We start from the raw sequence: 13,214 nt of genomic DNA, 5'->3' as shown, positions 1-13,214 counted from the left end.
GCATGATACAGTCCAATGGTCGAAGATCGGATACTTGACTTGCTATAACTAGATGAAAATTGGATAGTCCCCGGGGATCATTGAGTTGTACCCGGGGATCCTGTGCCCCGCATCCCCTTGTCTTATTCGACCAATCGTCAAAGAATAGCGCGAGGGGGAAGCCAGCCACGTCGATTAAAGAGTCTGTCATGCTGCTCGTGAAAAACATACCAGTTTATTTCTACCTTAGGTCGCCCCGATGTCACCATTCGACTCACTGTCCCGAGGTTCCCGTTCCGGAACATGAGTTATCTCGTTGCCCTAATCCTAAGAGAGGTTCAATCCTCCACCCGAATACTCCACTCTCTGCGAAGAGGAAACTGGTTTTCGAAACGTTTCAGCTGGATGTGGGTAGCAGGCTCGAGCGAGATGCCCCCGATTTTCCCGGGATAGAGGATATCATAAACTCAGCTTGCTCAAAAAGATAACTCACCTGCGCTGGTTCAACGAAGTCGAGCCAGTCAGACGCATATGTCGGGAGCAAGCCCATCGATGAACATTTATACACCACTAGACCTAACGTAGCCAAGTTCCCCAATAAGAAAACGATTTTCTGCGGAATGGAGTGCGATCCCGATATGAGAGCGAAAGTTGCGTTGATTCTGGGGACAAAAAAGAAGCTCATTCGCATATAGAAGTCTTCGTGGGACTCGAGTCTGCCGCGGAAACATGGTCAGAATCCATACGCATTGGGGGGAAAAACTTACGAAAATAGTGCTTTCACCACGCGCAGAAATAGGACGCCAATCATCATCAGAGGGAATAAGGAAATCGAACCACCCGCCATGTACATGATGAAGAGATTCATGGGTATTTGTTTCGTCGGAGCGAGTGCTATATCCCACGATCGCTAGAAAGGAACGAGCCTCCTTGAAAATCAGAGCAAGTCCTCCAGAGGGTCACCCATAAGTGAATTTTCTTCATCGATCGAGAGTTCTCAGAAGACGGAAAATCGTGGACAGATCGTCACCTTCACAATCAGCTTGGTGTCGTTCTCCCTCGATACCTGGACGGTATTGAACGCTGTGTTCGGATACAAACCCGGGGGAACTGCGAGGACTTCGCCGCAACGCTCTTCTGTTTTACTGGATGTGAGAATCGGAAATTGAAATTCATGTGAAGCATTTCCAATCAAAGGCAGTGATGTCGATGCACCTGCGCCGATATACGCTGCCGGATAGACCAGGCATTGAGTCAGTGCTTACCTCACGGCGGGGTTCAGCACACATCGGGATTTTCTAGTCTGTAGCTGCTTTCCGGATGAAGACATAACGATCTCGTAGGGCGACCCTATGCGGAGTTCGCCAGACCTGACTCGATTAGAACACTGTTTCCGCTCTTCAATTTGACAACGCCAACATTCGAATGATGCGGATGATCTCTGCTCGAGGTAAGGGCGGGAGCGGGCTAATCGCGGGTATTCGGTCGAGCAGAGCTTCGGTGGCAGGGGAGGCCGTACGGCAAGGGATCAGGAGTTATTTCCTCCTTGCTCTAGTATGCAGTTCGCTGGTGTTCCTAACAGCGGGAGGTAGGAAGGGAGGCACGATCCGGATTCTAATCGGGGGTCTGTTCGGATCGGAATCGTACATAGAACAAAGACTGAGGGAATGAGGTTAAAAATCGCGGTCGTGTGCTGCGGGGGCCGCGACGTACATATTCCATCATTCGGGTGAAATTAAAATTCTCTTCCGGGATCAGAGCCTCCGAACAAAACTGAACTCCCTGACGTTGGATGGATGTCCCCGCGCCGACTCAACATCGATCCAACGAGAGGACTCTGTTTTATTTCACGTGATGAATGAATGCTGTTCTCTAGGAGACCTCTGCGGCACGACATCAAGATGGAGAGATTCTTGCAGGCGTCGCGGACCTCACCCGCTAGACCGGGTAGATTGCGAAACACTAATTCAGATCTGTATTAGCAGAATCATCGATTCTCGGATCTCATTCATCCTGGTCCCCTGAGCAGCATACTTCGCATCTGATCTTCACATGGATCCGTCTAGACTCTAGAGCGCAGATCTCCAAGTCGAATTTGAACCAAGATGGTCCCCAGCCAGCACCGCCGAATTGCCTCCGCGGGACTCTAGGTACGTGGGCACAGTAGACGCGAATTCCCTCATCGACCCCGACCCTGCTCTGGAGCAGATATGCTCGTCCTCCAATAAATCACAATCAGACTTGCTGCCTTGTCTAGGCTCGCATCGGGTGTCCCCGGGCCTGTGTCCCGGACTCACTAAGCACCGATTGCAGCTCGTTTCTTTCGCCTCGGTCGTCAGACTTTTTTACCTTGCAAGGGAACCCTGACAATGGTCCCGTTATACTTTATGATTATCCGTCGAACTCTCCTCACGGGAAGCCGTGGGGAGCTCGGTGAGGAATTCCGTTGGGAGTCGCGTCAGAAGTTCCTTCAGAGTTCCGCCTAGCGGTTTCCGGTCGTGCTTCTTTTCCTTTTCGGCCCCATCGATCGAGTTCAATTCGTATCAAGTTTTCGATTCGGGAACGATGATCAAGGCCAATCTGGTGTGCACAGATTGGGACTCGGCGAAGGCATTCACCATTCAAGAAAAGTATGGGTGTTTCGACTGAGAACACGTCAGTCGAATAGAGTCCAACGGTATTTCGTCTGTTCAAGAACTATGTCAGAGAGGATCTGGCAAAATTCAGCGCCGGGCATGAGAGAGTGGTAGAGCGCAAATGAACAGACATCGAGAATGCATCGTTCATTATTCGAATTCATCGCGATGCGAACGAGTCCGTAGCTCCAAGGACTGAGGCTTCAGAATACGCCCTGAGAGATGCTCCCACATCTTCAGGCTCAATCCAGTACGTTCAGGGTCAGATTTAAAGGTTCCGCAGCCACTCGGAAGACAGACAAGCGACGACAGCCGTCCCCTTGGGTGACATTCGGCCAGCGTAGTGACGACGGATCTCGTCTCCGCCCCACCCCACCTGATGCAGGCGTCACGGAAGCTCGTTGCCCTCCAGATGGTGGGCTCGAAGAGCTGGCGAGCTCGCACGCCGGAGACGATCCCCGAAGGCGAAGAGGCAGGTGAGTTGGTGAGCAGGCCAGGAATCAGGCCACCACCGCCACCACCGCAGTCGCCGCCGTTTTCGCCCACGAGACAGCCAGCAGAGCCCCAGCAAGTCGGAGGTCCTTCCTTCCTTGAGGGCTCGAGGCACGGCAAAATACCCTCTCCGTCGCGCATGCGTGAGGGCCTCCGAAGGAGCTTATGTTGTGTATTTGAGCAAGTGCGCCCCACGTTCCACGGAAAGGGAGTCCCTCGACCAGGTGCGCCGCCGTTTTCTGTGCACGAACTAACGTAAACTTTTCCGCATCTCGAGTGAAAACCCTGTGCGGCAGTGATCGCTTCATGCAAGCTCTGAGTTCGGTGTCGCGGAGTCGACGGCGGCGAAACTCCCGTTCCGTCGCCGAGTCCATCCCGAGCTGATCGAAAGGTAACGGATCCGGATGGCCGCCACAGACAATGGTGTCGTCCTCGCTTTTAAACGCTCGCCTTACTAACCGATAGCGGATCCACGGTCACAATTCGAGTTCTAGACAGTTTCGGTCGACTCGAGGCTTCTGCACAGCAGCAGAGCGGAAGCCTGAGATGTCTGAACCACTTACGCGGTGCAAACATTTTGGAGTGCAACCTTTTGTATTCCCTCCAAGTAAATAATTGACTCATGTACTTTCGTGCTTGTTTTCGCGGCTGAGGACAACGGCATCGAGACGAAAACTTAAAATTTGCTTCACGTTCTCGATCGGCAGTTCCGCCTCCATTTGAATTCAGTTGTCGACGACCTTCGGCCATCGTCTCGCGCGTGGTCCCGTGGCGCCCTGCTGTCTCCCGTTTCCTCCCGTCCGACTTTCGGTCGACTTCACCGTGGAGTGGCTGTCGCCGTTGTCGGTAGGAAAGCCTCCGGGAGTGAACGGCAACAGTGAGCGAAACCGCTGCATTCGGACTCCTGTGACTGCGAGCTCCTGCAGTCGAGGCTGCTAGTCGGATGAACCAGGATTTCCCGGCTTAACATATGTGATATGGGACCGATGGGAGAGCGTAAAATCATCGATCAGAGATCCTATTCCGTCCTCAAAAAATCAGCTGGCCAGATCCAAAATCCAAATTCCAAAAAACTCGTTTCGGTTTCGGACTGTTAGCTCAAGTACGAGGGGAAAACCCGAGTTCCGAACAGCCTCGCGGCTGAATCCTCGAGCGAGAGCTCCCTCTCTCGGGTTCTGAGCAGCGACAAGATGTATTTGTCGGTCATCTCAGGGCCCAAAGCCGTTCTTGGCGTGCTCATGCGACTCTGTATGAAAGGCTATCACGGGGCAATTCTCTCAGCCCACGCGGATTGTGGAGACGTCCCATACGATTCCACGGAAGGCGAACAACGTTCCATGCTTCAGCGCAACACTCCGAAAAACATTCCTGTACACTTTGTTGGGTAATCCCTTGCGAGGATTCAGACTGTTCTCCACGGGCTTTTGAATTCACTCTCGGTCGACAATACGAAGTCTAGAAGAGACACGCGAAGAAGAGTCGCGGGTGTTGTTGGCGCGCCAGCATTCATTTCCTCCGTAGAATAATTCACCGCCTTACTTTTTTTGGCCGACGACGCCGAATATGAGTTTCGAGATGTGCGTTTGTTTCGTCTCGATTTGAGGAAATCCCGACTGTGCTACGGAGGGGCGGGAACTTTCTCAGTCGACCTTCATCTCGTTTGGGCTCCGCTCGACTAATCCTTATGTTCGTTCCCGAACGCGCATCGCGACAGCCGAGGGGACATGGAGGATTCTCAATTTTTCGCGATGGAGATGCTAATCTTTAGAGGGTTGGAGCTCTATAAGCGAAGAAACTCGCGACTGGTCAATACTCCTCAGAGAGTGGAAAGTTGCCTCGTCGGGAAACGATCAGCGTGAATGAGCTCCGCGTTTTCTGCTGCTCCCAATAGAGTCGGCGGAAGCAACGGGAGAAAGAGGTCTCCATGAAAACAGCAATCACGTTTATAGCTCTAAAAGAGCCTTCGAGAGGTCTAGGGGTGGATGTTGCGTCGCCGTTTCCTCCCGGCAAAGTAGCTCCCCTCCAGGGGCTTGCAAGGCAACATGGGAGCCGTCTTCCTCGTTGATGAATGAATCGCAGATTCGGAGTAGCGGTTATATGGCCCACCTTGGGATAAGAGCCATTTTCCCTAGGCCGATGAATACGTTCAATCGTTAAATCCGTGGCAGCACCGACATCTGCCGTCGCGGCGAGCACGGCCCAATGCAGAAGCGAGAGTCGGAGCTGCCTAGGGAATTCGAGTTCGAGCATCAGGAGCTCGAAATCCCGTGTTTGTCCAAGGACCGCTGTTCGGACCTCACTGCGATCGCAGCGGACCGAATCCCTCGCCGAGGCGTACATGCTTGCTCCATTTAGGGTCGATCTCCGGCTATCGATCGAATCGTCGCGGAGAGTCGCTACCCTAGAAGAATTAAGATGATGCGAGACGGGCTCGGGGACAGGCTGATGTGCCGGGAAATTCCCTCAGCGACCGTTTTTTCCATCGAGCCCATTCTCATCTACCGAGTTCCTCTAATCCGTTTAGACTCGATCCCGAACACCAGCGACAGCGTTCAATTCATCACCGATGCGCTCGGAGATCGGGCCTCGGGAGTCGATCCCAATAATTATTTGAAGCTGTACGGGGATTATGGCAAGAGCTTTCGGTCTGATGTTGTGTGAGCCTGTCTTCTTGGCGCCGTTCATGCATGAACGAGCAACATTGTGTGCGCACCGTCTATGTCACTGTTCACCAGTCTCTCAATCTACGAGCTGATCTCCCCGATCGAGGATGCACGATGTCGACGAAGAAGTGCACGCCAGGGTTTCATCCCAGTGTGAGCTTTCTGTTCAGTCATGAGGCGGGGCCTCAGGATTTGTAAGCACGGCCTCGACCGGATTCAAGCTCGCGCAAACAGTGTCTGTTGTGTCTCAATCGATCGGAATGAGCGATATCTTGCGTCCTCATCCAAGCCCGCGTGCGCTCCTCGAGCCCCAGCGATTAACTCAATGGAGCGCCCGAGACGATTGGAGGAGCATATATATTTTTCCACCGGGATTCACCATATTATTCATCTTATTCGACCCTTGTCAACCCTAATCGACTGCTGAATGATGCGTTCTCCCATTGATTCAAGCCTGGGCGGGATGACCTGTGCGGGTCATTAGTTAAGTATTGGAGTCCAAGGGCACGTAACGGCGTATTCTAGGAGCGTCCGCCAACAAGCCTGACTCAACCCATGCGAAAAATTCTTGATCCCACCCGGGAAGTGAGACAACATCCGTCACAATCAGCTCCCGCTGAAAGCCACAGATGAGCGCCTGACACCTCGCCGCATCCTCAGGGTGCCCTCACTCAGAATACTTTTGGCGTCGTCGAGTCCGAAATCTCGATGAGTTCTCCTATCTTGACCTCGTCAAGCGCGGTGAAAGTTACAACGGGTTCCTCCTCACGGACAAAGAGTGGCGAAATTGATGAGCCCTCGCAGGCTTCTCACCAACGTACTCGATCTTACCGTCGCGTACGTCCGGGGCCCACACTGCGGAGGAATGGCTGCTCTGGTCGATCTCGGCAAACGAGGAGAATTTCTGTGAACTCGCTGCGAGCCTGGAAACAGGAAACATATCGATTCCCTCACGGAAGACACGTCTTCACAGTCGGTCTAAGGTTGTGGTGTACAGCGAGAACAGCTCGTATGATATCGCTTCGGAAGAAGTATCGGAAACGTCGCAGGATCCCGTCTGTGTGGCGAGTGGCGACCCAAGTCTCATCGGCCGAACAATCTGGAACGAAATAATAATCTACGAAAAATCTCCCAAGAGGTAAATTATTTAGCGGACACGGATCTCTAGAGCGCGAGATGGCTTCAGGCTTTCGACGTCAAGAGACCTCGGATTGGGTCATTAAGAACGAGAACTTTGGACGTAAGGTCTTAGTTTCTTCCCTCGTCAGCAGACTGGGGCCGGCATTCCGCTTTTCGAATCCAATTCCAAGGTCCCGTCTCATTCGATCTTGCTGATTAGAATTCGCTGCCACTTGGATCGTTCTCGCGCCGGGCGACACTCAGCTGATAGAATATTCGTTCTGAGCCGTCCGTGCGTCCCGTTCACTGCGATTGGACCCATTCGGTAGAACGGCATTCCCGGAGGCGACATTGAGAGACATGGCGAGGGGATCAGGCGGAGCGAGCGTTTCTCGCAAGCCCGGCTAGCTTGGGGATCCACCACACCTTCTCTGGACAGACTTCCGATTCGATCGATATTGGCCGGAACGTCGATTTCCGTTCGAGAAGTTTGATGAAGGTAGCGGCCGGCGGTGGGAGACAGTTAGAGGGACGTGTCGCTGAAACCGAGAATGGCTACCAGCGAATGGAGCATTCCTGATCTCTGAGTTCTGATCGAGCGTATCGTGGATATATTACACCGAGACAGCTCGACAGGTATCTCCGACGAAGCCAGATGGATCAGGAAGGAGCGCGACCGAGACAAACTCCTCGGTGGCAGGCCCCGTGTGTGCCTCATGCTATTGAATGCCTCTATAGATCACTCCACTTTCGGCCCGAATCAGCAATGTTCCGTCCTCGTGTCCGGGGACGGAACACAAGGAAATCTTCCCATCGGCTTTCCGGCCGTTTCCGGCTTCTCACCGAATGTTCTTGTTCCGTACAGTATACATAGGAAGAACACATAACAGACATGTTTCGATGACGGTGGACCCTCGGAGCTCTTACGCCGCGGGCAGATCTGAATCCATGTTCTTTCTCCAGACAGCGACCCCTTCATCGATTTGGACCCCGTGTTCCTTCGCCAGGAAACTCAACTCGTTATCGGCAATTGCTCGATGAGATCATTTATTTGTTACGATAGCGCCCCGGCGGAACTGGTGGGAACATTTTTCGTCGTCATGTAGTTTGCCTTATAGGACCGTTCTTTGGTCTAGGTCTAGACGACAACCGATAACATTCTCGGACACCGCATTTGAATCGAAGCATAATGATTGCCATTTGACTCCGGCGGTGTTGATTCCGCTCATAAAATCCAACTACCGACCGTTGTGGCTCGTCATGGAGTTCCACGTATCGTTGGTTGGCGCTTCGAGAGAATGACCGCTGTGAACAAAGTCGCAGACAGACACATTGTCTGGTTGAAATGCGACGCACGTCGCCGGCGGCTGCACGATAGAGCCTTTTCGATATGAGTCGTGGCTCGCTCGACTGACAAAGCGGCCTCCATGATATCTCCACGAGGCGACACCCTTCACAAGCACGCGAGAGTGAAGAACGGACTGGCAAAAACGAGAGGACACTTCTATGCGGTCGACGTATGCGGATATATAGCTGATCCCCTAGTCGGCACTGAAGTGTGATTATCGAGACCAACAGGACAACACGCGATACAAAACGTGCCCAATCGTGGCCGGAGGGACGAACAGGCATCGACGATTCCTCGTCGATTTCGTATTCAAACAAATCATCCTCCCACTCATTGGAAGCATCCAGCGCTCGAGATCGTCAGGCGCGAAGCTTCCGATGAGGTTCATTCGGTCGTATCGATTCTACATGGAACGACGATCAGTGGATACCGCCCCTGTGAAATTGTCGTTCAGCTCGCTTGGCTTTTTTCGGCAGCTCATCTCACCCGATGATAGCTGAGGAGATAGCTCCCGGCATCAGCACGAATCCGAGCCGTGATCTCAGTTCAGAGCTCTTCTAATCGTCTCGAACGTTGGTGCCGGATGAAAAACCGATGACTCCGAAATCTCGGATCGGAAACTCGACGTTCACATTATTATTGAATCGATTTTTCTCTTCTCTCTCCGTCTGAACTACCAGGGCAACAAAGCAAACGAGATGAGATATTCGATTAGACCCAGAGAGCTTATGCCGAGCTCTCGGAGCCTATTCGGTAGATGGGCGGTCGTCAGGATGCTGAATCGTTTACCTCATACCACCGTCCGTCATCAATTTCCCGCCTTGGCAGAGACTGGAGTGTAAGCAGAACCTGGAATGCTGACCCCGAGCTCGCTATTTCGCTCAGCGCTCCTGCCCGTGTCAGCATTCCGGGAGAACTTCGTCCGAGATCCACACCCGACCGAACTTACTTCGGCGGCTTCTGGGTAGATATGTAGACTAATTTGTTTGTCCTCTTCGTTGCAGGTGTAGAGCAGCGTTGTTTCGTCAGGATAAAATACAGCCGCTGCAGATGGGGGGAACGACTTTCGCAGAAAAATCGCGCTGCTGACAGCAGGCCTCTTTGAAGGCCGACGATGGGGAACGAGAACGAGAATCGAGCCAACCTGCGGGCTATGGCAAAAACGAAAACGCCCCCGCCACCTGCCGTCGTTATTACTTTGGACACGGATCCTTTCCAGGTTGATGTTACGACCTCCAACTCGCACCAAAACAAATCTCTTAGCAAGTGAGTTATATCAATCGGACTTTCTGAGTAGGATGATCCCTGGAAACGGTATCCGCTCCCCATTCAAAGGAGGCTGGAACAGAGGCTGCTCCAGCCTCTATACGCGCCAAGGATAAGCGCATACGGGGGAGTTGACACATCTCGTACCTCCGCGGAAGGTCTTCGATTATGAACCCCGATGTTTCGCGAAATCGACCGGAAGTTCACGTTTCAGCCCATGGCGACTCGCCGCTGCCATGAATGACTCTTACCCGTGATGTTATTCCTCTTCGTAAAAGACGGAAATCACACGGAATGAAGGAGAGGCTTCCCCATTGCGAGGAACAGAAACTTAGCGAAGAGCGATCCTGCGTTCGATCAGCTCTGATTGTTCATCGCTGAACGCAAAGTTCTCGTGCTCGAGCCTGTCCGTGGAGCGGAAGCTCAACGTTCGGCCGCTAGGTGAGAATCGATTGCTCGCTCTGTGCTGCCCCGGACCTCAGATATCAGAAAAGATCCCGGGGCATGGCGACAAGCTAGCGGGTCTCCGATGAATCGACACGAGAGGTGAGCCCTTGGACGCCGGGCAAAGAGTGATCGACGGCTCTGACTTCGATAATAATGATGGGTGCGATAGGCCGGAGTTTGACGTCAGGGCTTGAGGACCGAAAAACACCCCGACCACTTCCACGAGCGGCTCCCGGCGGACAACATCTGAGGGGACTTCTCCGCGTCGTGGGAGCACCCCCCGGGGAACTCGAGAAATTCTACCGGAGCTTCGCTATAAATACTCGCGACTCTAGAGCCGGTGTCTCCTCATCTTTTAGTGCTTTCCACAAGGACAACAATGAAACCGCTCTCGGATCCTTCTCATCTCTGAGAATCATTGGGGGATCGATTCAATATCTACCGAGATTTTCATTCCGCTTTCTATATCTAGTCTTTCAAGCCTCTGTTTTCATTTTGAATTCAATCTCCGGGAGCCCTCACCCGTCAGTAAGCCCGTGGGTGACTTCCAATACCTACCAAGCAAGATAGTGAGTTGAAAGGGCTGGGAGGGATGTTGTTGCCTCTGGTCGGATCGGAGGGCTCTCCCGAGCTCAATTTTTTGTGGAAATTTCTTGCTGAAGCCTCCCACCTCGAACCTTCCTCTCTCCGCCTCTGCGAAAGCCTCGGAGTCCGATAGCGCACTCGGTCGCGGGAAGAGAGTGAGATGTCCTTGGGAGGAAATGAAGAAACTCTGCTCGTTGTGCAGGAAGAGCGCAGATCAGCGACTCCCTTCTGAGAACTTCCGGCGAACGGAATCGCGGTACCTCGAAAACCGCCTCAGACATACAGTCCTCGACGCGTCGCCCGCTCAGGATCTGGGCGCCTTGACTCTCATCCATGCTCTCTCAAGCGTTTGATCGTGCTCACCTCGGCTGATTGGATCCGACTACGTACGTATTTGGTCAGCTGTCCGTGACTCGGGTACGTGTGCCGATTGACGCAAACTTCCGGCATTCGCGGCGCTTGACTGAAGGCGTTGCGCTTCGATGTCACCGTGACCTTGACGAGTTCGCGCTTATCGTCCACGTGACGAGAGGTCTGCGGGGAGCGTCGTCACCGTTAAATAGCTGTCCGGCCCGCCGCGAGTTCAGTGGGCTCCCGCACGATTTCGTCCACCGACGACGAGAGAGAGCAACGTGTCCACAGCCACCGTACGCGCAGAGGTCGACCCATCTGCACCATGGCCAGACGGCCAATGCGCGTTCAAGTGGCCACCATCACCGCACCCAATGTTATTATCTGTTCTAAAAGAGGGCTCGAGTGTCCTTTTAGCCATCCAAGAAACTCAGTTCGAAGAGCGATTCCTGAGCGATCGGCAGATCAGCTGCGACGAACAGAAATTCGACGATGCGAGGTCTAAGAGAGGAATAATGTGAACGATAGTGTGTGATCCGTCCTGGACAGGAATGATATTTGTTTCTCGTGCCTCCTTCCAGACATCGCGACTCATTACGCGTCGACTCGGCCGATTCGGCGGTTGTGAAAAGCAATGGAGGCCCTGTTGGATCCGGAGGTGCAGCGACGGGGGCTAAGGAGTCGGCGGGATCTCTCTGCAATGTTCGCTCGAGAGAGAACTCGATTGGATTCGAGGCTTCCGCTGCCGGGAGCAGCATAGACCTCAACGGTAAGTTCATTCCTACAACGAGAAGAATCCCTCGCTCTCGAAGATAGGGGATTATTCCCGAGTTCTCGGCTCCGCAGGAATCCCCGTAGTAGCAGCCGGCGGCGTCTGCGATGCGAGCCCGCGAGTGTAGGACAGAATTGAGTGAGCTTTCAAGACACCGCTCCCGTCGATTTCCCAACATGATTCTATCGAGTCGAGCTAGTACCTACTCCCGGGAAAAATCTCGTGTCGTCAATTCCCGATTGCGGGCGGGTTCATTGTGGGCGAACGCCACCTGTTCCGCCGCCGCCGACGAGCGTCCCGTTCCGCCAAGTCCCACCGCAAGGGTCTAGAAATATTTCGTAATCATCATTTCGGAGGACATCTAGCTCGTGGGGTCAATGACATCGTCGTTGTTACTTCGGTATCGATGACCGCCGCCAGGGCCGTTGCGGCGCAAGAGCCATCGATTGGCCCAGAAGGCAAGAGCCATTATTTAGAGCTGACATCGCTGCTGACTTTGCTCGAGAATGCGGTCAGGCAACAGCGCATCGAGTCAAGAGGTCCCACCCTTTTGATTCGAACTACGTGATGAGATGGACTATTATGGCGCATATTCATCGTCATCACGCCACCCGGCTGCCGGTGCCGCCAATACCCACGAATGGCGAGGAGGAGATCCGCTAAAAAAAATTGAACGCTCAATGATTTCTCTCGGTACCCGAAGAGGAGATCGTCGCCGCAAGCCCAGATTCTGGAAACACGCTCTTTCCAGCGATGGTGGCGGTCACACCGACGATCCTGCTTCCGCTGCTGATGGAGGCTTTTCATTGTTCGGCTTGTTTGGACGACCGGCTTGCCGGTGGTTTGCTACGAGTAGGGTGTGACACAGCCGGGCGGGCGGACGAACGAAAGTACGCAGAGTCGGAGAGCCCTAGCAAGCTGGCGGGCAGGCGGGTGGGCATCCGCGAAAGAACGCCGCCGCTAGTCTTCACTGTCTACGGCTTCTGCTGCCGCCTTTACTGATGCCTTCGTGACTCGACGGGGTGACCTGGTTAGGACAAGGGACGCTGGCGGCCTGTTTGCCCCCCTCCTCCCTGCTACAGGAATACCAGCGGCAGCCGCTCTCCGCGGCGGCGCGAGCAGAACGAGCAGCGAAGCTAATCTACGCTGCCGCTTGAGGCCTGGAGCGAGATGCCACCATTCTCCCGATGGGCAGCGGATCGTATTGACTCTTTCTAGCTATTCTTAGTCCTTCCATAACGCGAAATCGGCGGATCGTGCCCAACCAACCGTATCGGGATGAGCTGGAGTCCTATTTAGCGCCCGTCCGCGCAGGTCTCGGTCGTGTATAGGTTTGTGAAGATCCGTCTCAAGACGGTCTCGAGTTGCGCCGGATTTTGTGTCGGAAATTCATGCCGGTCAATTAGCGGGAGACCATGCGCAGCTGGGAGATGTGTTCGACTGGCGTTATTCCCCGGGAATTAGGTAACCTATTCTCCCAGGCTTAGAAAAAACCAACACTTGTTGATTTCTCAAGGACCTATTCCCCGGGAGACCCTGAGCCAGGTAGCGCCCTC

General features: G+C 53.6%; 1 protein-coding gene across 1 annotated transcript; it reads right to left on the bottom strand.

The window, feature by feature from the left end:
- Positions 1–191: 191 nt before the first annotated feature.
- Positions 192–1,396, bottom strand: EMC4 (ER membrane protein complex subunit 4). The gene is made up of 5 exons (XM_003740390.2): positions 1,245–1,396; positions 1,010–1,124; positions 747–889; positions 473–641; positions 192–345 (listed from the first exon to the last, which is right to left on the bottom strand). The coding sequence occupies exons 1-5, from the start codon at positions 1,307–1,309 to the stop codon at positions 307–309; spliced, it is 531 nt and encodes a 176-aa protein (XP_003740438.1). The 5' UTR covers positions 1,310–1,396; the 3' UTR covers positions 192–306.
- Positions 1,397–13,214: the final 11,818 nt, after the last annotated feature.

The sequence above is a fragment of the Galendromus occidentalis genome, unplaced genomic scaffold (assembly GCF_000255335.2).
Source record: "Galendromus occidentalis unplaced genomic scaffold, Mocc_1.1 scf7180000076944, whole genome shotgun sequence".
Classification (NCBI taxonomy): domain Eukaryota; kingdom Metazoa; phylum Arthropoda; class Arachnida; order Mesostigmata; family Phytoseiidae; genus Galendromus; species Galendromus occidentalis.
This window is presented reverse-complemented; position numbering and strand designations above follow the sequence as displayed.